The sequence below is a fragment of the Pinus tabuliformis genome, chromosome Q (genome assembly GCF_031772625.1).
Source record: "Pinus tabuliformis cultivar Carrire ecotype Pingquan chromosome Q, CPIR1, whole genome shotgun sequence".
NCBI lineage: Eukaryota > Viridiplantae > Streptophyta > Pinopsida > Pinales > Pinaceae > Pinus > Pinus tabuliformis.
Genome location: NC_142296.1, coordinates 1,002,584,678 through 1,002,610,881, shown reverse-complemented (window position 1 = coordinate 1,002,610,881; position 26,204 = coordinate 1,002,584,678). Strand labels below are relative to the sequence as shown.

The 26,204-nt window shown below is 35.7% G+C and overlaps 1 protein-coding gene and 1 pseudogene across 1 annotated transcript; both read left to right on the top strand.

Annotated features, from left to right (window-relative positions):
- The first annotated feature begins 16,040 nt into the window (after positions 1–16,040).
- LOC149222876 (cysteine-rich repeat secretory protein 55-like) lies at positions 16,041–16,730 on the top strand. The gene has a single exon (XM_089387705.1). It carries the CDS (start codon positions 16,041–16,043, stop codon positions 16,728–16,730), a length of 690 nt encoding a protein of 229 aa, XP_089243831.1.
- A 511-nt stretch (positions 16,731–17,241) lies between these two features.
- On the top strand, positions 17,242–25,541 carry LOC149222875 (cysteine-rich receptor-like protein kinase 44; annotated as a pseudogene).
- The last annotated feature ends 663 nt before the right edge of the window (positions 25,542–26,204 follow it).

The window sequence follows — 26,204 nt, the reverse complement described above, 5'->3', positions numbered from 1 at the left end:
GAGCAAGGTTTCCAAATTATCCATGACATTTGGAGATTCATAAAGCTTTTTAAGATAGGAATTCCAATCGTGAAGATCAATTTTATTATTATCTTTAGTCTTCCTAGTTATAGTCTGCCTCCAAAATTTCCTAGGAGCTACATTAGGGAGGTGTAAGAGATTGTCCTGTCTTTGAAAAACGTATTACCTCTTTTTCCTTTTAGTTAGGGCTTTGTATATTTTTATCTTGTCCATTTTAAGAGATTCATCAACAGCTTCGTTAATTGCTCTCCTCGCGCTTTTACAATCTTTGTCATACCATGGGTTGGTTTTTCTATTTCTTTTATTATTTGAAACTTCAATTGAGAACTTGATAATAGAATATGAGAGGGTTGTAGTAAAATTATGATAGAGGTCTTCTATGTTGTCTATACTAGATAAAGGAAGCAAATTAGTTTCTAATTCATTTAGAAAGATATCAGTTTTATTTCTATCAAATATTAAGTTCTTTTGGCTGTAAGTATTATTTTCCGTGGGAACTCTATGCATGACAAAATTGAGAGTTATAAGTAAAGGCCTATGATCAGATTCAGGTTCGTGGTCGTTTAAGATGTCAAAATTTATTATTTCATTGTATAATGGGATATCGGAAATAACGTAGTCTACCACGTTGCTACCAAGTCCATGGATGCAGGTCATCTTGCTGGAATTGGGCCACTTCTTTAGACCGTTGCAAATTATGAGATCCTGAGCACTACAGAGCTTGACTAGCTCTGACCCAAACAAATTTTCCCCAAGGTCTTCAAAGCTCCTTTTGTACCTACTAGATAGAGTAGGGTCTTCATCTAACCAAAGAGGATTAGGGTTGGAATGATTTCTTAGAATAATAGCTTGGTTGTTTGAAGTTTGAGCATTAAAGTCACCTATTAAAAGGATATTACCGTGATTCCTTAGGCTAGAAATATCATTTTCTAAACCATTGTAAGGGTTAGTTTTATCTAGATTCTTCTCCTTATAGAAGTTAGAATTGATGGGGGGGAAATAACATATTGCTATGTAGGACTTTTTATTATTAATGTCACTGATCTCTATCCAACTATATTGGTTGTGAGGGTCGTTTTTATAAATCCTAGCATGGGGGAGATGTTCTTCTTAATGTAACAAGCTATTCCCCCAATGCCTCTACGGGAGGATCGCTTGTTCTAGGTAGACCATAGCATAAAGAAATCTATGTTAGGGACCTTAGATTCTTCGTGCTCCCAAGTTTCAACAAGAAAAATAATATCAACATCATTTGAAATCCAACTTAGCTTGGGGCCTTTGTTCCATGGGAAGCCCCGACAGTTCCAAGAAAGGATCTGGAACATGTTTAATTGCTATTGATTACTATCTTTTTGGTTTCTATCTCGAATAAAGGCTTTTCTATTTCTGATTATTACCCATTTTCCTTCCTTTCTAGCTTCTTTCACCTTTTGAACCTCCTTTCTTAATTCAGCTCGATCTTCTAGAATGAGATCTTCATTTATGAATATTCTCGTTCCTTTTAGACTTGAGGTTTTACTAAGTATGTCATACTTATGATCAGTGGAGCTCACCTTTATGCAGATTAGTCTTCCTTTATTCTCAGTTAATTTCCCCAACCTTGTTGCTTCTGTGAGATACATTGTTGCAATTTGTAATCTATTATGTAGTTCTGTTTGGGCTAAGGCTAAAGTATACTCATCTACTTCCTCTTTTAAACCGAAGATTATAAGGTTCAAGGCCCTTTTGTTACATTTGTGGTCTAATTCTATTGATTTTTTCATTTCATCTTTAATTGGTTTGATATCTAACTTATCTACCACATTATTTAGGGTGAGGCGGCTACTAACTTTTTCTTCTAGTTCTTTAATCATGTCATTCATTTTAATACTCTCTAAAGTATCAGCATCTCCTTGTTGTGATGGTTGGTTAATATCTTGGTTTTGTTTTTCTATAACTTGCAATCTAGTCTCCATTGCCTCCCTTTTATTCTCTAGTAGTTCTATTTTATTTTCTATTTGTTTTTGGATCATGTCTTCAAGAGATGCAAATTTATTTTCTAGCATGGCTTCTAACTCTTTTTGTACCTTGGCTTCTCTTTCTTCTCTATGTTTCTCTAAAGACTCTATATACTCATAAAGGCCTTGTAGAGTAACTGTGCTAGGTCTACCCTTGGTAATCTTTGGTAACTGTGGTGAAATATTCATACTTGAAATTATATGAGAAAATATGTATTAGAAAAGGAAAAAGATAAGGAATATGTGCACCTGATATTAGCAAACCTGATTGCAAATCGCCCGTGCCCACCGCAACCCACAGACCGGAGATGCGGGCCTCAGAACCGGGTTTAAATGTCGAAGAATATATGCGAGCCTCTGTCTTATATGCGAGCCTCTACCTTGGTCATATAGCGAGCCTCAGAACTGATCACCGAAGATGCGAGCCTTATGGTCTTATATCGTAGAGGAAGTGTATATATAAAGTACGTGTTTAATCTTCACCAAGCCTCAGAACTCTTTCATCGAAGACTATATGCGAAGAATGCGAGGAAGTGTATATATAAAGTACGTTTTTAACTCTTTCATTAAAATTGTGGGTAGAAATATATTAAATTATTATTATTATTATTAATGTATTGTTGACTTAAATTTTGTTTTTTTTTTTATTGAATCATGATTTAAATTTTAATTATCAAAATATATAATATAGGTAAGTTTTATTGAGGAAAATTTTTAAACAAGTCCATTAAATAATAAAAATCAGTAAGAAAATATGATAAATGTGTGATATGCAGTATTGTTGCTTTTATTTTTTAAATGCGCTAGTTTCTAGGGTTATTAGAAACCTCAAATGTACTAACAAATTCAAAAAAAAATATTAATTATGAAAAAAACCATAAATTTGGGAGAAAAAATCGATAATTAATTTTGCGACTAGAGGTTGAATTTTTTTTGGTAAACATTTCTTTATTCTGAAAATTTGATTTTAAACCACATAAAAATTAGTTATCCATCAACCAAAAATTAGAAAATCAAATTTTAGAATTTCAAAAAATTAATATTCGATTAAAAAAATAAAATTAATATTTAGTTTTACCAATTTATTTTTCTTTTTTGTTGGTAAAAGTGGGATCTTTCATTTTCTATTGCATCAAGTTATAATAGTTACAAAATTTTGGTGACCTCAACCCGCCCCGAAGGGAAACCAGGTCTGTTGGCCACCTAAAATCCTTAATAGCCATCGAGTAAAAGAAAATTTTCAGTCTATCAGTCCATGCCAAGTGAACTCTACTATCAAAAGCACTACACTTGCTATTGTCCAACATTGTAAACAAACTGTAAATGAAACTGAGGACTTGACTATCTAACAACCTCTTAACAAAAACTAAACAAAAATCAGAAACGAAGCATGACAGATTAGTCTACCACATTTTTGGGCAGGGTCTCTTCAGCTTTTGTCTCTGGCACTATCATCTTCAGGAGTTGTTTAATTTCTTCTAGCTTTTCATCTTGCATGAGCAGGGTAATCTGGAAGTTCTTCATCTCTTTCTTTAAGTTCGGGATGCCCTGGGCCTCCTCAGCCAATTCCATTGCTACTTGTTCCATCGCTTTTGCCATAATTCTCTTTACAACCCAGTAAACATGTAATGCCTGCCTATAAAGAGACAGTCGACTTCTGGTATTACCTGGATCAGGAATCAAATTTCCCCAGTCCTCCATCTCAGTTTCTGAATCCTCTTGCAGAGCCTTGGCTTCCATCTCCTGGATTATCCTACGGATCTCAGCATCCGTGCCTTCTTTGTAAGCTTTCTCCGCTTCTTGAACCATATGATTCATGGTTCGACGCCCTCGTCTCTAGTCCGCTGGCGGTTCTGAGTTCGCCTGCTGCCTTTCGAATTTCCTACTTCTTCCCCTGCCCCGACGCCCGCCTCTCCTGCCTGGATGCATGGGCTCTTTCCTTGCTGCTGGCTCACTTCCCTGCCCAATTTCAAAATTTATACTCTCTGTTACTCCCTCACCTCGCTGTCCTCTGGTTCGCTTCTCGACATTTGTTCTTGTGCCTTGTTGGTCACCCCCTGGTCTCCGGGTCTTCCTTTCTCCTGCTTTCCTGGCTATAGTTTGGTGTGGCCTCTCTATTATCTGAACTTTCACATCGAATGCTCGTTCCTCCCCTGCCACCTGGCCTTGGGCTATGCCTTCCCAAGTTCTGCGCGTGATTCTACTCTGCCCTGCCTCATTTACTTCCATTTTCGTGGTTGCTTCCGTCTCTATCTCACTCTCTGCAGTTGTGGTGTGTCTTGCAATTTCTCCACCTGTACTCACTATCTGTGTGGGGGAGAGAGCTACCTTAGTGCTCCTGTTCCAAATTCTCTTAACCCTACTAACCGTTCTTCCTTTGCTCCTCTGCACCACCACCCTCTGTTGGAATACCGCTCCTCTTCTTCTGCCCTGCGTCTCCTTCCTTCGGCGCTTGCATTTCCTTGGAGTGCCCTTTAAACTTTTTCCATCTACCTTCCGACCTCTCGCATCCATGCCACCTTTCTTACAATCTCCCCTCCTCTTCTGATCACTGCCCTTCTTACCATCACCTGTCTTGATTGCCCTGACAAATCCTGGCCTCGGGATCCTGCCAATTCTGAGCTCCATCATTCTGGCTTGAGTGATATTAATGACTCACGGTGGTTCATCCTACCACCTCGCCCTTTTCATCATTTTATCGTGCTTCCCCATCTCCTCCACCCCGATTGGGGGAATTTTACCAAAATTTTAATAAACTTTGAAAATAGTATCTAAAATTTTACAAATTAATTAAAAGTCAGAAGATTTTGAGCTTACAGTATACTCTGCCTTCGGCACACATAAATCTCTTCCCATTTCTTTTTTATTTTACTATTTTAAAATTTAATAAAAAAATCATTGTATTAAAATTTAATTAAAAAACTCTTTGAATTGTAGAGTCATATTTGTTTTAGAATTAGTATGGTGGATTGAGTTGGATCTTTCCATTTTTTTTTGGTTTTACTAATTCCTTACATATTTTAAAACTTAATAAGAAAATTCCAGAGTGTCTATGAGGTGCTCTGATAAGGCGCTTCTTGATGTGAAGTCACCGATTCAATTCCCCGCCTAGATCGGGGTGATATATTGGATATGATGATGATGTAGTCCCACCAAGCTTACAAAAAAAAAATCTAAGAATAAAAAAATTCATTGAATTGTAGAGTCATATTTGTTTTGGAATTAGTGTTGTCCATAAAAGAAAATTTATTTAATTATCATCAAATATATAAATACAGTTTTTTATTATATTTTTGTTATTTTATTGAATATTAATATGAATTTAATAAAAAAATATTTTATATTTTATATGTTGAAATATATATTACTTGATGTAAATTATTCATAGATAAGTTAATATATATTCAAATCTATAAATATATATATATATATATATATATATATATATATATATATATATATATATATATATATATATATATATATATATATATATATATATATATATATATATATATTATAATTAAGTTTAATCTAGGTTTGTGTCAGAGCCAATATTGGATGGAAAAAAAAGGCATTAAATACATTAATGTAAGGTACATTTTTTTTTGTTTTTTTTTTCTATCCTTTCTATTTCTTTAATTTCTAAGTGAATAGCCTAACCAACCATTGAATTGATAGGATCAAAAATCCAACCAACTACTATAAAGAATTGACTACTTGATTAATATCATCAATGGATTAAACAATTACCAGTATGATGTTCAGTAAAGCACTGGATCACCATAATCAAAGAGAGCATAAACTACCTTATTGACATAATCTATAACATCCACCTCTACACCCATGCAACTAACCCTTGAGACCCTCCTACCACTTGGAGATTTATTTTCTGACATTCTTCTAAGAAGCTGATGAGAGAAGCAATTGGTCATTCGAGTGGATCCTGTTAAGAATAGGAATTAAGTCCATTCTTAATTGATCTTTCATTATCTCAAATATTCATATATATAAGAGGAAGTGGCTATTTTCTTCACATTCCAAGAGGGAATCTTCGCATTTATGAAGACTCTTCATTTAATTTTCCTTTGTATTATATACAATAATAACCACAAAGGATTTTGTGTCTAGCGTTCTCCACCTTAAGCCAAGGGGGTGTTCATGAGTCCAAGTATCAATCTAATCATTTCAAACTTTTCTCTTCCAAGTGATTTTGTGAATATGTATAGAAAGTGTTCATTTGTGGAGTAATGTCTCAATTGAATAGTCTTGGCCTCTACATGATTTCAAATTGGATGCTACTTTATGTTGATATGCTTGTTTCAATCATAGAATTTGGTATTCTTTACCAACTTGATTGTAGAAGTGTTTTCAACTAAAAGAGGAGTGTAATTCACTTGTTTCTTTTTCAAATATTCAAGTATTTTCCTAAGCCACATAAGTAATCTCCTTTGTTTCTTTTGCAACTGCACATATTCTTCCTTTACAGTTGTGGAATTTGCGGGAAATGACTTTTGTGACCTCAAGGAGACAACAATTCATCCAAGGCTCATGCGATAACCTAAAGTTGACACTCCATTTTATTTATGTTTGTAAAAGTTAGAATCAAAATATCTAATTAAATAAATTCATCCACTTTAGAATACTTGATCCTAAAATATTAAGTTCCCTTCAGGTATTTTAATACTATTTTTCCAACAAACTAGATTCCTTCACAAGACTTTTGCATAAACCTAGAAGGAAGCTCAACAAAAAATGAAATATTTGGTTTGGCCTTGTTAATATAGATAATAATTCCCACAAACCATCTATACTTAGTTGCATCCTCAAATTCATTCATTTCTTTTTATGTGAACTTCAAATTCTCTTCCATTAGAGTAGATAGGGTTGCATTCAACCACACCAAACATGTTTAACAATTTTCCAATATACTTCTTTTTGGAATGGGATATGTAATTTTGTTGAGTCACTTCAATTCCTAAGTAATATTGAACATGTTCGAAATCTATGAGCTCAATTCCTTTCTTCAACTCTTTCTTTATAGATGCAATATATCTTTCATTTTTCCTTGTTATCAATAGATCATCTACATACACTACAAAGGTATGCAATTTTACCAACGTTCTTGACAAACAAAGTTGCAACATTAATATGAAAGTACTTCAAACTCAATTTGAGAACCTCAATGAAGTTTACATACTAGGTTTGTGGTTCCTGTTTCATACCATGTAAGAATTTGATGGGTTTACATACATTCTATTCATGCCCCTTCACAACAAAGCTTTCTAGTTGAGACATGAAGACATTCATTTTCAAGTCTTCATTCAAGAAATTAAAGTTCAAATCCACTTGATGAGTTTTCAATTCATTATGTGCTACCAAGGTAAACGAAGTATATATGATGGCCCATTTTCATCTGGGAGGAAAAGAGTGATATTAATGATTTACTTCTTTTTGTGCAAATCCTTTTACCATGATCTTATCTTTATGTTTGTCGAGTGAGGGAGCTAATTTTTAGTTGTTATTGTAGAACCACTTGCAACCAATTGGTTTTTTTGGAATGGAGGGTCCACCAACTTCCATGTCCCATTCTTGATGACAACATCAAACTTGTTCTGCATGTCTTCTTTTCACTCATCACGAGATGCAGTTTCATCAAAAGAAGTTTATTCAAATTTAGTAGATGCGTTCAATTCACAATCATATTAAACATCCATATCAGTTACATCAATTTAATTTGAGTTATCTATGTCACCTCCATATTCTCTAGTCGAGGCTCTAGAACATATCTTTCCAACCTCATTAGGATGAACACTTTAAAGCATATTGATGAGACACTTTGATGGACCTTCCTGAGATTGTCCAAATTACTCCATAAATTGAGATGGTGTTTCACTTCCATCAAGGTCCATCCTTTCAATCATGTCACCCAACAGATCTTCTTAATCTAATGAGCTAACAAAAAATTCATGAGGGGGAGATGGTGCTTCAAAAGGATATTTTATGCATTGATCCAAGATAGGGATCCCCCCTTCAATAAGTGGAATCTCATCAGAAAATTCATGATATGTATTTACATGAATGAATTTATATAGATGATAAAGTTGTGGCTCAACAATTTTTTCATTCTTGGAAGATTCAAGAATAAATACATCTTTGGGAAAAACAAACTTCTTATTTATTTCATTTTAAACATGATATTCCTTGGTGGTATTTGAATAGCATAAGAAGATATTCTTTTGACTCATTTCATTGGGCTTGTTTCCTTGCTCCTTCATAATCAAGTCATAGTAGGTGGGACCAAAGACCCTAAGATGCCTGAACAAAGGAATGTAGCCATACAACAATTCATATGGAGTATTGTTTCCATGATCATGATATGGAGACCTATTTTTCACATATACTACACATAGAGTTGTATTAGCCCTAAACATGAACTTTACAATTTTGAAAAACATCATGGAATGAATCATATTTAAAATAGTCCTATTCATTCTTTCAACTTCATCTTTCTTTTTAGGATTGTATGGAAATATTATTTGGTTTTGAATCCCTTGTTGGTGAAGATACTTTTCAAAATGATTAGATGTGTATTTTCCTCCATTGCTAGTATAAAGAGAAACAATATGTGATTATGCTTCGTTTTGAATCCATATATGAAATTTTTTAAAAGCTTCAAAAGCTTATGATTTATATTTCAATTAGTTCACCCAAAACATATTGGTATAATTATTAATAAAATATTATATATTTCACATTTTAGACTTTTGCGACCAGTTTCTTGTTGTAATATGATTTTCCGATCCATCGCATTCATAAAAGTTTATAATCAAAGTTTCGAACCCACCACTATGGTTCATCATTGGGATGAAAACATATGTGAAAGATTTATCTCATTGGAAGTTCAAATAAATAGGTAAGGGATGGAGTAGAAAAGAAAGAGCCAATAGGGAAACCCTAAAATAATAAAAGGTGAGATAAATGAATTAATATGTGATGTAATGTAAGTTATTAACGCAAATTTAGTTAGAATATTTTAAGATTTTAAATATATTAATCATATTATTTTAATATGATATATTGTTATTAATGAGTGATAAAATTAACTTCATATTATATATGGTTGGATCAGGTTGAATGATAAGTAATTATTATAGTGTTATTAAATAGTTGTAGTTAAATAAATTTATTATTAAAGATAAATTATTAGTTTCATGAGGGGTTTTGTTTAGAGGTTAATGTGGGAATCCAATTCTCACTTATGTTCCATTCTTTGTCTCTATTGAGGTTATTAGGATGTTTGTTGATTTTTAAAGCCTCCCCAAATTTTCTATGAAAATAGTGGTCAATTTTAGCTATGATGTGGGAATTATCAATGCAAATTTGATGTTTGGAATTATTGGAATGTTTGGCTAGAGTTGATGTTCTCGAGCGATTGTGCTTTATGTCAGCATAGTTCTCTTGTATCCTAATTCTAATGGATCAGCTAGTTTCCCCTATATGTGGTTTACCACAAGAAAAATGGATTAGATAAACCCCTTTTTTGCACTTAGACTCAAGGGGATCTTTCACAAATTTTAGGTAACTACGAATGGTGTTGATGGGTTTGAAAGTGGCCATAATGTTATTCTTTCTTAGGATGTAGGAAATCCTATGAGTACTTCCTAGAATGTATGGTAAGTTAACTTTGCCAACAATGTTATCCATATTTTTATTTTTATTTTTAGGTTTGTTAAAATTACAGAGAGACTTGATTTCTTGATGTTTATTGTATCCATTTTTTAAGAACATATTTACTAGATGTGCCTTTTATACTTCCAAGTTCTCTTTGTCATATATTCTTATAGCTCTGGTTTCCAAGGTGTTAAGGACTCCAAGCTTCTGGGTAGGATGATGGTGGGAGGTAGCCTGGAGATATTGCTCAATATGAATTTTTTTCTTGTATGCTTGGTGGGATAAGGATCTATTAGGGTTTCGAGAGAGGAGAATCTGTAGAAAAGGGAGGCCAAGTTTGAACTCGGTTTCCATGGCGAATTTGATTGAGTTAGATAGACTATTGAGGTGTCGTTTGAAAAATTCTAATGTGTCATGTCCATGAAGCCAAATGATGAAGGTGTCATCCAAAAATCCTTTCCACAACTTAGGTTTCAGGGGTGAGGAGCTCAAAGCTTTGGTTTCAGAGTCTTCCATAAATAAGTTTCCAATGATAGCAGATAGAGGAGAGCCGATAGCAACACCGTAAGTTTATTCATAAATATCACCCATAAAGATGAAAAATGTGGACCTTAAGAATATTTCAATGAGTTTAGATGTGTCAGGATTAGTTAATTTTCTAATAACATCCATGGATTTATCAATAGGAATATTGGTGTAAATTGAAGTTACATCAAAGCTAACCAATATGTCATTTTTATCAAGATTGATATTTTTAATTTCATTGATAAAATGTGTAGATTCTTTAACAAAAGAATCAGTTTTGCCAACAAGAAGTTTCAATTTTTTGGCCATGTGTTTAGCAAGATGATATGTAGGTCCACCAATAGTGTTTACTATGGGTCTAATAGGTATACCCTCTTTTTGGATCAGAGGGGCACCATAGATTTTGGGAATATAAGGAAATCTTTCTATGAGGTTTTTGTTCGCACGTTCATTGCTAGTCTTAATTAAGTTACAAATTTATTTAAAGGATTTTTATTTAAATTTTTTTAGAATCCACTATTATGGAGATGATTAAGGAAATTTTCATTGTAATATTTTATATTCATGATCACTGTATCTCCCCCCCGTGTCCTTTTAATACTACAATGTTAAGATTAGAGTTTAAATATTTTAGTACAAGGTATTCATGTTTACTGATGTTGCTTTTGGGTGGTTTGGATTTACTGATGCATGGAGACACATGAATCAGAATGTATTGATCTAATTATTCTACATGCTCTAAAAGTGTAATCATGGAAGGGTTGTTTACTATATTTTGTAATGATACAAGCATCAATTGCTTCAATTTCCTAGGAATAGTAGGCAAACCAAAAACACCACTCTTCTTCAACAAAAGATGATTTGTAGTTAATATTTCCAAATATATCATTCCATAGAAAATGATATGGAAATATACCTTTATTGTTATGAGAAGGGTATGCATAATTATATGCATGAGTAGATGTTCTTTTCAAGTTTGGAAATCTTTCATTCTCCACTCCAATCATGAAAACTATGTTGTTAGACACCTTCCTCATTTCAAATTTTCCATCAAAGATATGAATGGAGTCTCCCTTATATCAAATGTGCACACGATACAAGGTAGAGGACATCATATAGAATAAAGTCTTGGAATCCAAGCCATTTAAACCTGATGGTGGAAATTCTTGAAGGTTTGATACTTGATTTATGTACAAAATAAACTATATATATCATTTATATTGTCATTGAAATCTTCAAATAAGTCCTTTTCAAAGGTCATGTGGCATGTGAACTTATGTCAAGTAGTCATGCATCTCTCTAATAAGCAAGTGAAGCCTAAAATAATTCTTTAGTTACTCCAATATTGTAGTCAGCAATAATGTAATAAAAAAATTTAGGTACTTTACCTTTTATTGAATCTAATTTGTTACCTTTCTCTTATTTTTAATTTTGTTTGTCTTTGATTTTCTCCTGGTGAATTATGCATATCTTTGCATCAATGTCAATTTTTGTTGTAAAAGACACAGTGAAGATCATATGTATCACCTTCATTGTGTCTACCGCCCACCTTTAGAATTATTTCTTCCAAGTCCTCTTCTATTAACATCTCCTCTAAAAGAATCATGTGATTGATTCTTCCCTTTATGAGCAAGGCACACAACCTCTCTATTGTGCTATGTTGTCTTCTTATTTCATAGTATTTCTCATGTTCCACAAATTTCTCCAGTGAAGATTCAAATTTAATGAACATTGGTTGATTAGTAGCTTGCATGCATTCAAGGTAGTAAGAATATGTAGAGTAGAGGGCCTTTATTAAGGTTGTGAGAAGAAGTTATCTGTTTACCACAATGGCATATAGGTCATGCATAATGGATTTGATATTAGAGGATAAAGCCACGAGATCATCATCCTTCAACTTTAGGATGAATAGATTCACTTATACTTGTAGAAGTTCTAGTTCTAAATGTGATTAATACAATTCCTTTAATTTCTCTAGAGCACCATAATAATATTCAATGGAAAAAATATGATGGTTCACATATTCACTTACTATTGCAATCATTAGGACATATGCTTTCTTGCTTTTGTTCTTCCATATGTCTAGCTCCTTCTTTGATGTAGGCTTCTTAGGTCCACTATCGTCCTCTCCATTACGAGTGTTAGTTTCTCCTTCATAAGTCCCATCCCACAAATAATTTAATATTAGAGTGTGTTTGATCTTTCTAGACCACTCTTAGTACTTCTTCTTTCTAGTCATCACCATCCCAAAAATGGAGATGAGAGAATGCATTTTAAATTTATAGAAATAAAAAAAAAAGTGAATGTTAGAACAAGAGATTGAATTTAAACTCAGAATTCTCGTCTCCAATACTTTTTCTCGAAAAGAAAGCTTTTGCACCAGTTCAATATCTAGTACATACACACTCGAGCTAACACTTAGTCTTTGTTTAGAATATCAACGGAATAAAACTAATCATTTGTAATAGGCTTTATAAGTAGTTGAAACTTCCAAGCATTTGAGAATATTACACCATAATAAAAGCTTATTCAAAACATTGTTAAAGGAAATTTTCTTGATGTAACTTTGTTATAGATTTCTTTAAAACACACAAATTTATACAGGTGGATAATGGCTTCTATTGATTGAAATAATTATCTGGTTTTCTTATGGCAATGACTAGGGAATCTGGCATCTTCTAAGAATTGATTTGATGATGTACAAGCTCTAAAAATGACAATACATATAAATGAGAGAAAATAGAAAAGACTTCCCAAACATTGACTAGGTAATGTTCATGATGATGATTAACATAATGGAGATGATCCAAAATACGTAGGAGTGAAGGAAATCCTCCCTTCGTAGGAGAAGCAAACTTGGAATTATGCACTAGAGGAGATATGGAGGGGTTACCCTGTAAGTGTTTATATCTTAAGCAGTCCCAAGATAGGTGTTCATATTATAGAGCCTCAAGAGGAGGAGTTCATGCATAAGGAGGAGAAGATTGAAACAACTACTAGGAGTTACAAATTAGTGCGCGACAAGTTGAGGTGTACACAAAAAAAGAATTTGCATTAGCAATGATTTATGGTCTTGTATGAGAGAGAGAGAGAGAGAGAGAGAGAGAGAGAGAGAGAGAGAGAGAGAGAGAGAGAGATTTCACTAGCGTTTATTTAATGTTGAGAGAGAGAGATAAGGATGAGGAGCTGACTCAAATGTGCCACAAAGAATGTTACAATGCATGAGAAAAATAGATGGGTATGTCTACATAGGGTGTTTCAACATGCACACTAAATGTTGGAGACATATATGGTGGGCTCACAACTACTCACGACTAGAGCTCACTATAATAGAGAAGAATATTTGTAGGAAAAGGATAGAGACATGTTTTTGAGTAGGAAGCATGGAGTCAAGGCCTTATCTAATTCCATTATGAGGCATAGGAACTAACCCACAATTGATTAATTTTCCATTAAATCAAGCATTCATATATACAAGAGCAAGTGATTATTTCCTTCACATTTCATGAGGGACTCTTGTTCTTCATAAAAACTCTTCATTTCTTATAGTTTTGTATTTTTTACAGTAAAAATATAATAATAACTCCAAAGAATTTTTTGTTTAACAACTTTAGAATTCAAAAAGCATCCTATATCCATCCTCCTTTATATTTCTTCTTAAACTATATCACAAAGATTTATCATTTGAATTTCACCTTCCTTGCACAATAATGTTGAAATAATTTACATATATTAAAACCTTGGATTGAAATGAAATTGAATTCAAATTCCTACCCTTCTTTGAAGGGTAACTTGGTGATTCCAATTAAGTGAAATATTGTATTTATTTTACAACTCCACAAATAACTGTATATGTATAAATGTTAATATTTATGGGAGAATAATAAGAACACCATGGAAGTTGCAATATTTACTTTGATAGAGGTTTCTATTTTGGAATAGGGTTTGTATTTTAATTTAATTACCAATAATTAATAAATGGATGGTACGGATGGAATATCTATGGAATATTTTTAGTAGTAAACAACTGAGATTTATCTCAAATGTAGTTGTCATTTTTTGCTTCTCTACATAATAAAAACAAAGTTACAATATTGAATTAAATTAAGATATATATAAATAATTTACTGTGAAATTATTTATGTTTTTTTAGGCATGTGGTCAATTGATAAGCCATGGTATTTTCTCATAAAATCTTAACAAAAAGGTTAAGGATCTTCATGGTAAAGTGGTGGTGAATCTCCATGGCTAAAATTCTTGTGACATGTTTTTTAAAATGTATATATGTTTAATTCATGCACTAGCTCAACATTAGTAGGCATGGAAACACGTACCTCATCATATATATCACATTACCAAAATTAGAACTATCATAAAAAATAGCTATATTATGACTTTATTTTCTATTATTATTATTATTATAAAAAAATAACATAAGTGTTAAATATATATATATACACACATTTAACATTACTTTAGAGATTCCACACTCGTAAATTTGTTTCATTACATTATTATGGCTTACAAATATCACATGCCCAAAAAACCATAATTCTAATCATATAACATGTGTTCATATGACATTTATTCTTAGTTGACAGAACTATTTTTGAAATAAATCACAATCTTTGATATGTGACTACTAAGAATATTCTAATATATTTTGTGGAGGTTGAATCCCTACCATCCATTTATATTATTGATAATTAATTTAAAATTCTAGAAATATTATTCCAAAATATACATGTCTATGAACATAGTTAATAATAATAATAGTTTAAAGTTATAATTTACTTAATTTTTATGATTCTTTTAAATTTTGACAATATGAGATTTATATGAAGTGAGTGTTTTGATGTCTATATTTAAAAGGCTTAGTTGTTATATATTTTATATAAAAAAAATAAAAATCTATCTCATAAACATTAACTTACACCTTCATAAATTTAGTCTCTTTGTTTTGAAAGTTTAGTCATGTCCAAAATTAATATACAATTAAAATAGATAATTGAACAAATTCCTTAACAAAAAATACTTTTGTAGAATTTAGACTTCTGTGATCCATATTAATTTGTAACAACATTTTCCCTAAAAATCACATAAAATTAAATCATGTCCACGCTTTTAGAACCAACCAGTGTAGTTCATCTTCCTTACAAGATAAAGAATCAGATTTAGACAATGGAATAAATAGATAATAAAAGCAGCTAACTAGCTATTATAACTTTTACGAAAAATACTGTTAAAAAAATACCTTATTAACCGACCTACATCCAACCGACCTACATCCAAGATCCATGGACATAAACTTTTCTAGTGAAATTCTGTGGCGATGTACACGAAATGACATCGAAGACCTTATAGCCTGAGAGGTTATTAGTGGCCTGCCAATCATGTATCATGGTTGAACGAAAGAAAGCGTTGACTGCAATGTGGTTTTGACCGTTGACTTCTTTGTACGGATCGAATTTAAATTCCGCAATGGCCCGTGAAAGTTTATTTTTGGGAATGTCAGTATGCTCTCATTGTTCCAATTCTTAGTTCAGGGTTTCTTTATTTGAAAGGTCGCCTACATTTTCAGAGCAATTACATCGATTTTGCAACTCTCTTGTCAATCTGATGATCACGGGGAACTTCGATAAGTATAATTGTTTTTACTTTGCTAATTCTTGTAAACAGGCAACCATCCTCCTTCATTTGATTGCCTTATTATTCATGAGCAATTTTACTTCAGTTTTATCAGACTCGCGACAACTGGCTGCATGCAATAACGCTACTACCTACTCTAATAGAAGTGCATTTTCCTGCCATTGGAATAGGGTAATGGAGGATCTAGTGAAGAATACACCTCAAATAGGGGTCAACACTTCTTCGTATGGACAAAGTCCCAACATAATCCATGGCCTCCCCCAGTGCACAGGTAACATATCCCAACAAGCCTGTTCAATCTGTTCACAGCAAGCAAACGATAGTGTTCTACAACTTTGCGGAAACGATGTCGGTGGTCGAGTACGGCTGGATAACTGCTACCTGAGATACGAGAACTATAGTTTCTTCAACCAGCTAAACACCACTCTGTATAAACATTTGGTGAACAGTAGCAATATTAGTAGTGGTGATATATATAGTTTTACGACCACTACTTCAAATCTCCTTTTCAACCTGTCTGATGAGGCCTACAATTTTGCAAACAAGGGATTCGCTCAAGGAACAGCTACATATTCTGTTAATGGCACCGTTTACGGTTTAGTTCAATGTTGGAGAGTTTTATCCCTAAACAACTGCAGATCTTGTTTGCACACCGCAATTAAGGGCGTCCTCGTCGCTTATTCTATGAGGCAAGGAGCTCCAGCACTGATTGGAAGCTCTACGGTCCGATACGAAATATACCCCTTCTTTGACGTCCGTACTGGAGGGAGTAGTCCTAGTCCACCTCCACCCTCCCACAGTGTGACAGTAGTGCTAGTCCACCACCACCCTCCGCCTCCTCCGGTGCAAACCCTCCCCCTGTAGGTGCCACTAGTCCACCTCCACCCTCCCACGTAGTGCTAGTCCACCACCACCGTAGGCCTCCTCCATTGTAAACCCTATCGCTGTAGGTACCACTAGTCCACCTCGACCCTCCCACAGTAGTGCTAGTCCACCATCACCCTCCATCTCCTCCATTGTAAACCCAACCCCTGTAGGTGCCACTAGTCCACGTCCACCCTCCCACAGTAGTGCTAGTCCACCACCACCCTCCGCCTCCTCCGGTGCAAACCCTCCCCCTGTAGGTGCCACTATTACTAGTCCACCTGCATCCCCCATCTCCTCGGGCGCGAACCCTCCCACAGTAGCTGCGCAGGTTCCTCTGGCGAATGGCACTTCACCCACCCTGTCAAGTAATTTCTCACTGTTGCATTCAGCTTTATGATTTGTAGATTATACAATTTGTTTATAATTTAAATTTTTTTATATGATAATATCATGTATTCCATGATCTTATTCTACAGATGGTTCCTCTTCAAAAACATTACCCATAATAATGGGGATTGTGGGAGGCGTGCTTCTAGTGTTAATGGCCTGTTTGTTTGCAAAGTGGAGGAAAATGAAATTATCGATCTCAGAGAGGCGAGGAACCCGCGCGCAGAATGAAGGTAGAATCTTGAGTTTTGGCGTCTGTTTAGCACGACCAAACTTATGTTAATCTCATAAAATTAAATTTGTATTAACCCTTTTTTGGGTGTACACAGAAACACGTGAGAGTGATCCAGAATCGACGCAACTGAAGCACAGGCAAATTCTCTTCACCGTAGAAGATCTCATAGAAGCAACGGATAATTTTGATGAAAACAAGAAGCCTGGAGAGGGAGGGTTTGGTCCTGTATACAGGGTATGTATTTATCTATTATTGTTTTTAACCCATGAAATTGCATGACTTGACATCACATAAAGATGAAGTGGGGTTTTTCCCTAGGTTGTTAATGGGACTGATTCTTTCAGGGAATAACCAGAGACGGAATAGAAATAGCTGTGAAGAAGCTGTCTGTAAGGTCTCGACAGGGCAAACGAGAGTTTATGAATGAAGTGAACCTTGTGGCCAATGTTCAACACCGAAATCTTGTAAAGCTGCTTGGTTGTTGTGCCGAGGGACAAGAAAGGTTACTTGTCTTTGCCGAACAAGAGTCTTGACACCTTTCTGTTTGGTAGGTCACTTCATTTTTTAAATGGTTGAGAGAAAGATGGGATTGATTATTTAAAAGTTTCTAATTTGGTATTCTTGAAATACACATACAGATCTTGAAATACTACACATACAGATCCAGAGAAAAGAGACATCTTGACTGGCAAAAGCGCTATAACATCATAATCGGAATAGCTCGTGGTCTTCTTTATCTTCACCAGGATTCGCAGTTGCGAATCATTCATAGAGACATTAAACCAAACAACATTTTGCTTGATGAGGAGTTGAATCCGAAGATAGCAGACTTTGGGTTAGCAAGAGTCTTTCCTGAAGACGGGACTCGTATCCAAGCAAAAGCTGCATGAACGTAGTAAGAACATTTCCCTCTACCTTTCCCTTATGCAGTTTATCAGCAGTTAAACATTTATGCAATAGTGTGATTCAGCCACAATCACCACACTTACTTGAGGAGTTTCTCATTGGATTATGTAGCGGTTATATCGCGCCATAGTATGCAATGCGGGGTCAACTATCAGTAAAGGTATATGTCTATGGTTTTGGAGTGCAAGCCCTTGAGATTGTCAGTGGAAGGAAAAACACTGACGTAAATTTTCCCGATGAAATACAACGTTTATTAGAATGGGTAAGATTTCAGTTCACAAATGCTTGTTTTTTGTATGAGCAACAGTGGTTGGAGATAAGGGAGATGTTAAATGAGTATGCCTTTGCAAGCTTGCCTTGGATGATTGTGATGAAGGCATGGAGATTATACAAACGAGGGTGTCTTCCAGATATGATAGATTCGACATTGGCGGAAACAATGAAGCAGGAGCAAGCTTTAAGATGCATTCACGTTGCGCTTCTATGCACGCAAGATGATGCAGGCCTCCGTCCAATCATGTCTAATGTTATATTGATGATCTCCAGCGCTACTGCAACATTAGCAAATCCGACAAAACCCGCATTTGTGAAAAGTAGTGACAGCTCCTATGAATGATCCACAGCCGGCAGCTCTAGCAGTGGGATTCAGCCGTCACGGTCGTCTGCCTCTACAGAGAATCATTTGGTTCCTTGCATAAATCATGTCACCATTTAGTAAATTACTCGATAATAGTAATTTACTGGATGTGAAGTGGGTTTCAACTTAGATAATAGTAATTTACTAGATGTGAAAGAGATACTTGTTGAAATCATAATTTCAACGCTGCCTACGTACGCAGCCCAAAACCACCGAACGAAACCATAAAACCGCCAAGGGATATCGCACCGCCATCCAACGAAAAGCATTTTCAGTATATTGGCCTCCGATGCGTTTTGGTGCAGGCACGCGGCTCTCGCCTGACGTAAGCAACTCTGACATATCGGGAGCTATCGTTCACTCAAGTGAGGGCTTCCGATATCTTTGTCCACCGTCGGATTTGCTCCCCTATCCTCCGCCATTGATTGTCCGAAGGTGCACACCTGCATACGACCAACATCAAATCAAGTTGCGTGGAGTGAATGTCAAATTTTGGTTGACCATACGTTTTTTAATGCATTGTCATAGGAGTAGGTGAATAGTTAAGTTTTACATACGGCAAGTGAGTTTTTTTATATATGTGTTAGTTGTATGTTTTAACATGGATGTTTTCGTATTAAGTTTTTGACATATATATGAGCCATGTGAAATGCGCTCTAAGTGGTAGCGTTGACCATTGTAAAAAGGAACGATGGAGCAGTTGAAAAAAAAGAGTGTGCTCTGTATTGTGTTAATTACACATGGGAGGTATGTAAGTGTGAAGCAGTGAAAGAGCAGAGCGCAGCGAAAAACGATGTATTGAACGCACAGCAGTGCGAAGAAATTACAAGGAACATATTGTAATGTTTTTGTGTTGTATTGTAAAAATAGAGGAGTAGCAAAAACCATGTGTGGTTTTGCACAGTAGTGCATGAAGAAAAGAAACAAAGTGGAGCGCATGTGTTTTGAGTAAGTTTTTTTTATAGGTTGGATTTGCATTGAAATGCAAATGAAAAGAGCGCTCAGGTATTTTTTGAGATTGTGAATGTAATGTAAAGATTACTGTATGTGTAAAATATTTTTACAGCAGTATGTGTAAAAATAGTTTTACACCAGCAAATGTAAAAATGGGTTTTACTGCAGTAAACCCAGCACAGTAATTTCTCCGGTGAAAACAGAGTTTTGATGGGTGAAAGTAATTTTGGTGAATCCCTCTCAGCAAAGAGGATGAATGTTGTTTCAGGCTTTATATTTTAATCAATAGAAATATTTTTATGGCTGTGTAATGGGCTGTTATGAGTATATTTGATTTAAAGCTTCCCTGTGCAAAGATCCTGGAACAAAGAAAACAGAGCATTGGCTCTGTGGTGTTTGCTTGTTTGGTTTTTGGTATTTTCCCACCTGAAAAATACCCAACAGTGGTATCAGAGCTAGTCCAGGCTCTTTGAAGACTCAAAGAAGCTGAAGGAAGGTGTGGTTGCAGCAGTCAAACTTCTCCAGCAGTGTGAAGACTCAGCCAAAAGAGTTAAGGTAATTTTCAAAGCTTTCCTTTCTGTTACTGTGAAAGGAACAGTCAGTGATTTAAAAGAAAACACAGTCAAGTATTTAAAGCCTAGATAAGAATGGCAAGGTCAAAGAAGAAAGCCTCCAAGCCTGCTAAAAATGTGTCTCCCTCCTCTACTAAACTAGAAGGCAATCCATTGGAATACATTTTATTTGAAACCCCAAAGTTTCATGGAAACTTTGATGTATGGGAAATAATGATGAGGGCTTTCCTAATGTCTGAGGGGATTGAAGTCTGAGAGTTAGTGATTGATGACAGCAAGATGGATAAAGAATCCATGGAGTATGATGCACAAGCAGCAAAACTAATCTTGGATGGACTCCCTGATTCTGTGAAGAGGAATCTAGGAAAATATACATCAGCAAAGGATATATGGGACAGACTGCATGACCTTCATGCAAAGGGAGCACTGACCATGAAAATGAGTCAAGAAGAAAGTCATGTACCCATCATAGAAGCTGAAAGTGAAAAGCTTGACCTCATTAAGCTTCAGGTAAGAGAAAGGGATGAAGAGCTTACCAAGCTCAAGAAGGAGCTGGATCAATGCAAGAGGAAACATCATGAAGAAGTCATATCTATGACAAATCAGCTGAATGAAGCAAAGAAGCAGGCAGATGCCTTGACAAGCCAACTTGAACAAAGACACAAGAGAGTGAATAAGCTTGTGGAAGAAATTGGACAGTACAAGGTAGAGGTCTCCTCCCTTAAGTCTGATCTACAAGAAGCCAGGAAGAAGGCACAAGAAGCTGAAAAGAAGATGGAGAGCAGTCAAGCAGAAATCTCCAAAATGAAGACAGACATCATCTCTCTTAAAGTAGCAGCAGCTGAAGCTACTCGTAGCAAAGAAGAAACTGAGGAACAACTTACAAAGAAGAACGCATATGAGAGTGCGTAAAAATAGTTTTCGCTGCAGCGAAAAAAAACATGTTGACTTGCAAGAAAACTATGGTGATGCACAGAAGTGCATAAGTAAATGTAGAATGCTTCAAGTGTCATAGCATTGGGCATATGGTACGAGATTGTAACTTGACATGGGCTCTTACACAAGCTAGACCCATGCAAAAGAAGAAAGTTACACAAGTATGGAGAAGGAAGGAAAGGCAATCTGAAAACCCCTTGAACTCCCCAGTCGATCTAAATTTGTTTTGAGAAGAGTCTGCCAAAAGAAGACAAGCACACATTAAAGGGGAGCTTGTAATTTTTTGTTTGCTGAACTGTATTAACAGTCATTTGTTGATGGAGGATGTATTGCAGCGCAGCAGTTGCAAATGAAATCTTTGTTAATCCCTCTAAAAGGTAATATGCAGCAGTGATGAAATCAGCAATGTTTTTGCTTTGTTTTTATGCAATATGCACAGAAATGCATAAAGAAGAAAAGATGGCAGCGCTGAAATGTAAAGAGCAGCAGCGAGATAAGAGAAAAATGCAAAGCAAGAAGACCCTCACAGCAGTGGGAAGACAAAATACAAAACAGCAGTTTGGAAATTTTTTTTGGAGCACATGGATTAGAATGAACAGCAGTTTTGAATTTTTGCATAGCAATGGAAGGTAGTTTCCTTCTATGTAATGTGAGAGAATATACTCACAGCAGAGTGAGTATAATACACAGCAGATGGAAATGTTTTGTATTGGGAATGAAAATGCAAAACAGTGAGAAGAAAATGAGAAGAAGGCAAAACGCAGCAGAGCGTAAATGCCCAGTGGCTGAGAATGCAATGAAATTTTTGTTACACAGCAGTAAAAAAAATGTAATGTTTTTTTTCTTCATATGCAATGCAGCATGCAAAGAAACGCATAAAGAAAAACAGGGACAGCAGATTTTTAATGCACACTGGATGTATAAGAATGTGTGTGGCAGCAGAAAGCCAAAGGAATTGCACAGTAGTGCATTGTGTAAAAAAAATGAAGACTAAGATTGTGTGAAGCAAGGGTGTAAAAAGTAACAGCCCGTGTTATTTTTTTTGTGTGGAGAATGAAGTGCCAAGAGTATGGGCACAGCAGTATGATGAAACAAAAGGCAGCGACAGTGCAAATTGCAGAGGCAACGCAGCAGCAAATAAAAACCCAGGGATGACAGTCTATGGTTATGGGTATGGACAACAGTGAATATGAAAAATGCAGCAGCAAGAAGTTATGGGCAGCAGCATGATGGCAAGAAGGAGAAGCACACAGCAATGCAAATGTGAAAAATGCAGCAGCAAGAAGTTTTGAACAGCAGCACATGCAAAAGAAATTTTCCTTACAGCAGTAAAGGTAAATGTAATGAATTTGTTGTTCATTGAATTGAAATGCAATATATGCAACAACAGTGAGTGTAAGAAATGTTTACACACAGCAGTGTAAATTTGTAAGTTGGGACAGTGTAATTGTTCCAGAAAAGACAGAGTATTTTGTCTTTGAAAAGTGCAGAAGCAGTGCAAGTATAGACACAGCAGTGTGGGATAGACACAGTAAAGAAGATGGCACAACAGTGCAGCAGAGAATATGCAGCAGCATAAAAGAACAATGTAATGAGTTTGCACACACAGCAGTGCAATGATTGTTTGTTTTGGAACTGCATTTGAAGCAGTCATTTGGTAAATCCCTCTATCAAGAGGATGATGCTTTTCAGCATAGTCACAGGTGAATCCCTCTGTCATGAGGAAGGTTCTCTTAAGCACAGTCACATGGTGAATCCCTCTGTCAAGAGGAAGGTGCTCTTCAGCACATTGTTATGGTGAATCCCTCTATCATGAGGAAGGTGCTCTTAAGCACAGTTTCAGGTTAATCCCTCTATTAAGAGGAAGACAACATTGTTTGTTTATGAACTGCATCAGAAGCAGTTGGTGAATCCCTCTATGTGAGGAAGATATTTTTCTAACAGCAGTGTTGGGGAATCCCTCCATGTGAGGAAGTGCTTGGGTAAGATTGAATGCCCAGCAGTTGAAATTAAAGGGGAGTGTTGAAATCATAATTTCAACGCTGCCTACGTACGCAGTCCAAAACCACCGAACGAAACCATAAAACCACCAAGGGATATCGCACCGCCATCCAACGAAAAGCAGTTTCCGTATATTGGCCTCCGATGCGTTTTGGTGCAGGCACGCGGCTCTCGCCTGACGTAAGCAACTCTGACATATCGGGAGCTATCGTTCACTCAAGTGAGGGCTTCCGATATCTTTGTCCACCGTCGGATTTGCTCCCGTATCCTCCGCCATTGATTGTCCGAAGGTGCACACCTGCATACGACCAACATCAAATCAAGTTGCGTGGAGTGAATGTCAAATTTTGGTTGACCATACGTTTTTTAATGCATTGTCATAGGAGTAGGTGAATACTTAAGTTTTACATACGGCAAGTGAGTTTTTTTATATATGTGTTAGTTGTATGTTTTAACATGGATGTTTTCGTATTAAGTTTTTGACATATATATGAGCCATGTGAAATGCGCTCTAAGTGGTAGCGTTGACCATTGTAAAAAGGAACGATGGAGCAGTTGAAAAAAAAGAGTGTGCTCTGTATTGTGTTAATTACACATGGGAGGTATGTAAGTGTGAAGCAGTGAAAGAGCAGAGCGCAGCGAAAAACGATGTATTGAACGCACAGCAGTGCGAAGAAATTACAAGGAACAGATTGTAATGTTTTTGTGTTGTATTGTAAAAACAGAGGAGTAGCAAAAACCATGTGTGGTTTTGCACAGTAGTGCATGAAGAAAAGAAACGAAGTGGAGCGCATGTGTTTTGAGTAAGTTTTTTTTATAGGTTGGATTTGCATTGAAATGCAAATGAAAAGAGCGCTCAGGTATTTTTTGAGATTGTGAATGTAATGTAAAGATTACTGTATGTGTAAAATATTTTTACAGCAGTATGTGTAAAAATAGTTTTACACCAGCAAATGTAAAAATGGGTTTTACTGCAGTAAACCCAGCACAGTAATTTCTCAGGTGAAAACAGAGTTTTGATGGGTGAAAGTAATTTTGGTGAATCCCTCTCAGCAAAGAGGATGAATGTTGTTTCAGGCTTTATATTTTAATCAATAGAAATATTTTTATGGCTGTGTAATGGGCTGTTATGAGTATATTTGATTTAAAGCTTCCCTGTGCAAAGATCCTGGAACAAAGAAAACAGAGCATTGGCTCTGTGGTGTTTGCTTGTTTGGTTTTTGGTATTTTCCCACCTAAAAATACCCAACAATACTTCGACATTTGATGTTTCTGTGCATATTTCCCTTACATCAAGGTCATAGCCGGCTATCAGATTTTCGTCGAGGCATCCATTGCTTATAAGCCATGGTCTGTTTAATCCCACACTCTAGTACAAATCTTGAATTAATTGGTGATCCATTAGAGCGGTTAAATGCCCACATAATCTACTCTCCGCTGGATGCATGAAATAACTCGAACGTAGATGGACGCCACACAACACTAAAAGCAGATACCAGTTCCATCGGAAGTGACTGATCGTGACATATGAAAGGAATGTTTTATGTTTCCATTATAGCGTGATGTAGATTTAAAAAACCCTGGAAACTTTGGAAACTTTGTTTGGAGTGGTGGTTGTTATTATTAAAGTTAGATGTGGGAAAATTAAGTTTTAATTGTAAAGTTTGAGTAGGTTTAATGGTTAAGAATATATGTTTATTTTAAAGAAATTATACAATCAATTCAGAGATGATAGAGTATATATTGTTTTTAAAATCAAATAATTACGCCGTCAGGCTTTCCCTCTGAAATCAACTCCCCAAATTGCTTTTATGTCTTAATTTTAACCATCAGATCCATTGTTAGATGATTCAACAATGGTCTGTTGTCCAATTTAATTGAAAATCATTAAAAAACTTTTAAAATATAAAATTAGTTAATTAAAAGTTTAATTAATTCTTGTTACTCGTGCTCAGGCAGATAGCGGCCTTGTTGTAGAGAAGGGCCGAATACCTTCTTATTTGTTGCAGGAGGATGTGAGGAGGGCCACGGAGGGCAGGGATAGCGGTTTTGCTGTAGAGAAGGGCCGAATACCTTCTTCTTTACTGCAGGATGAGGAGGGTCGTGGAGTGCAGGGAGTGAAGAAGCAAGGAAAACATTGCAATTTGCTCCGTGATTCGACTAAAAGAATAACTCTATAACCAATTCACCATTGGGGTTACAGATGCAGGTTCCTGCATGGTTTTCTACGGTTGCCAAGCTCGATAATACCTCAGCTCATTATTCTGAGACTTAACTTCTTTCCTTTCCTCCATCTTTCAAGCAGTAACCCTATCATAATTTTTCTGTTGCAGCAGCGGGGAGGTTTGCTTATCATTTTTGTCTTCACCATCAAAAATGCGGGTCTATCGTAGTCTGGAGGTGACCGATTCCACCACCTCGCTCGACTGGATTGAGACCTTGTTCATGACGGTTCAAATTCACCAAGGCAACTCTGCATTCCTCTATCGACAGAGGTATGTACCGAGGTTTAAACTTTCATCATAAAGAGTTTGGAAACACTAATTCAGTTTTATATTTCTTACCAGACTCCAACAACTCTCAAAATGGGTGGTTCGAAAGGAATGTAGTACTAATTTTCAATCTACTTCAAAATTCACAATCATCAATTGGGAAGGTTCGCTTTGCAACCAAATCCTCGCGCAACCTCAGGTAAGGTTTTATATGCAACCAAATCCTCACACAACCTCAGGAAAAGTCCAGCCATTAAATATATTGTATTCAAAATTATTGGGTTCATCAAGAAATTTAATTCCTGCTTCCTTATCGCAGCATGAACAATGGCCATGGCGACCCTAGGTCTC

Bases quoted from the DNA above. Each gene is read 5' to 3' on its own strand.
- LOC149222876 (XM_089387705.1), top strand. From the start codon at position 16,041: ATGGAGGATCTAGTGAAGAATACACCTCAAATAGGGGTCAACACTTCT.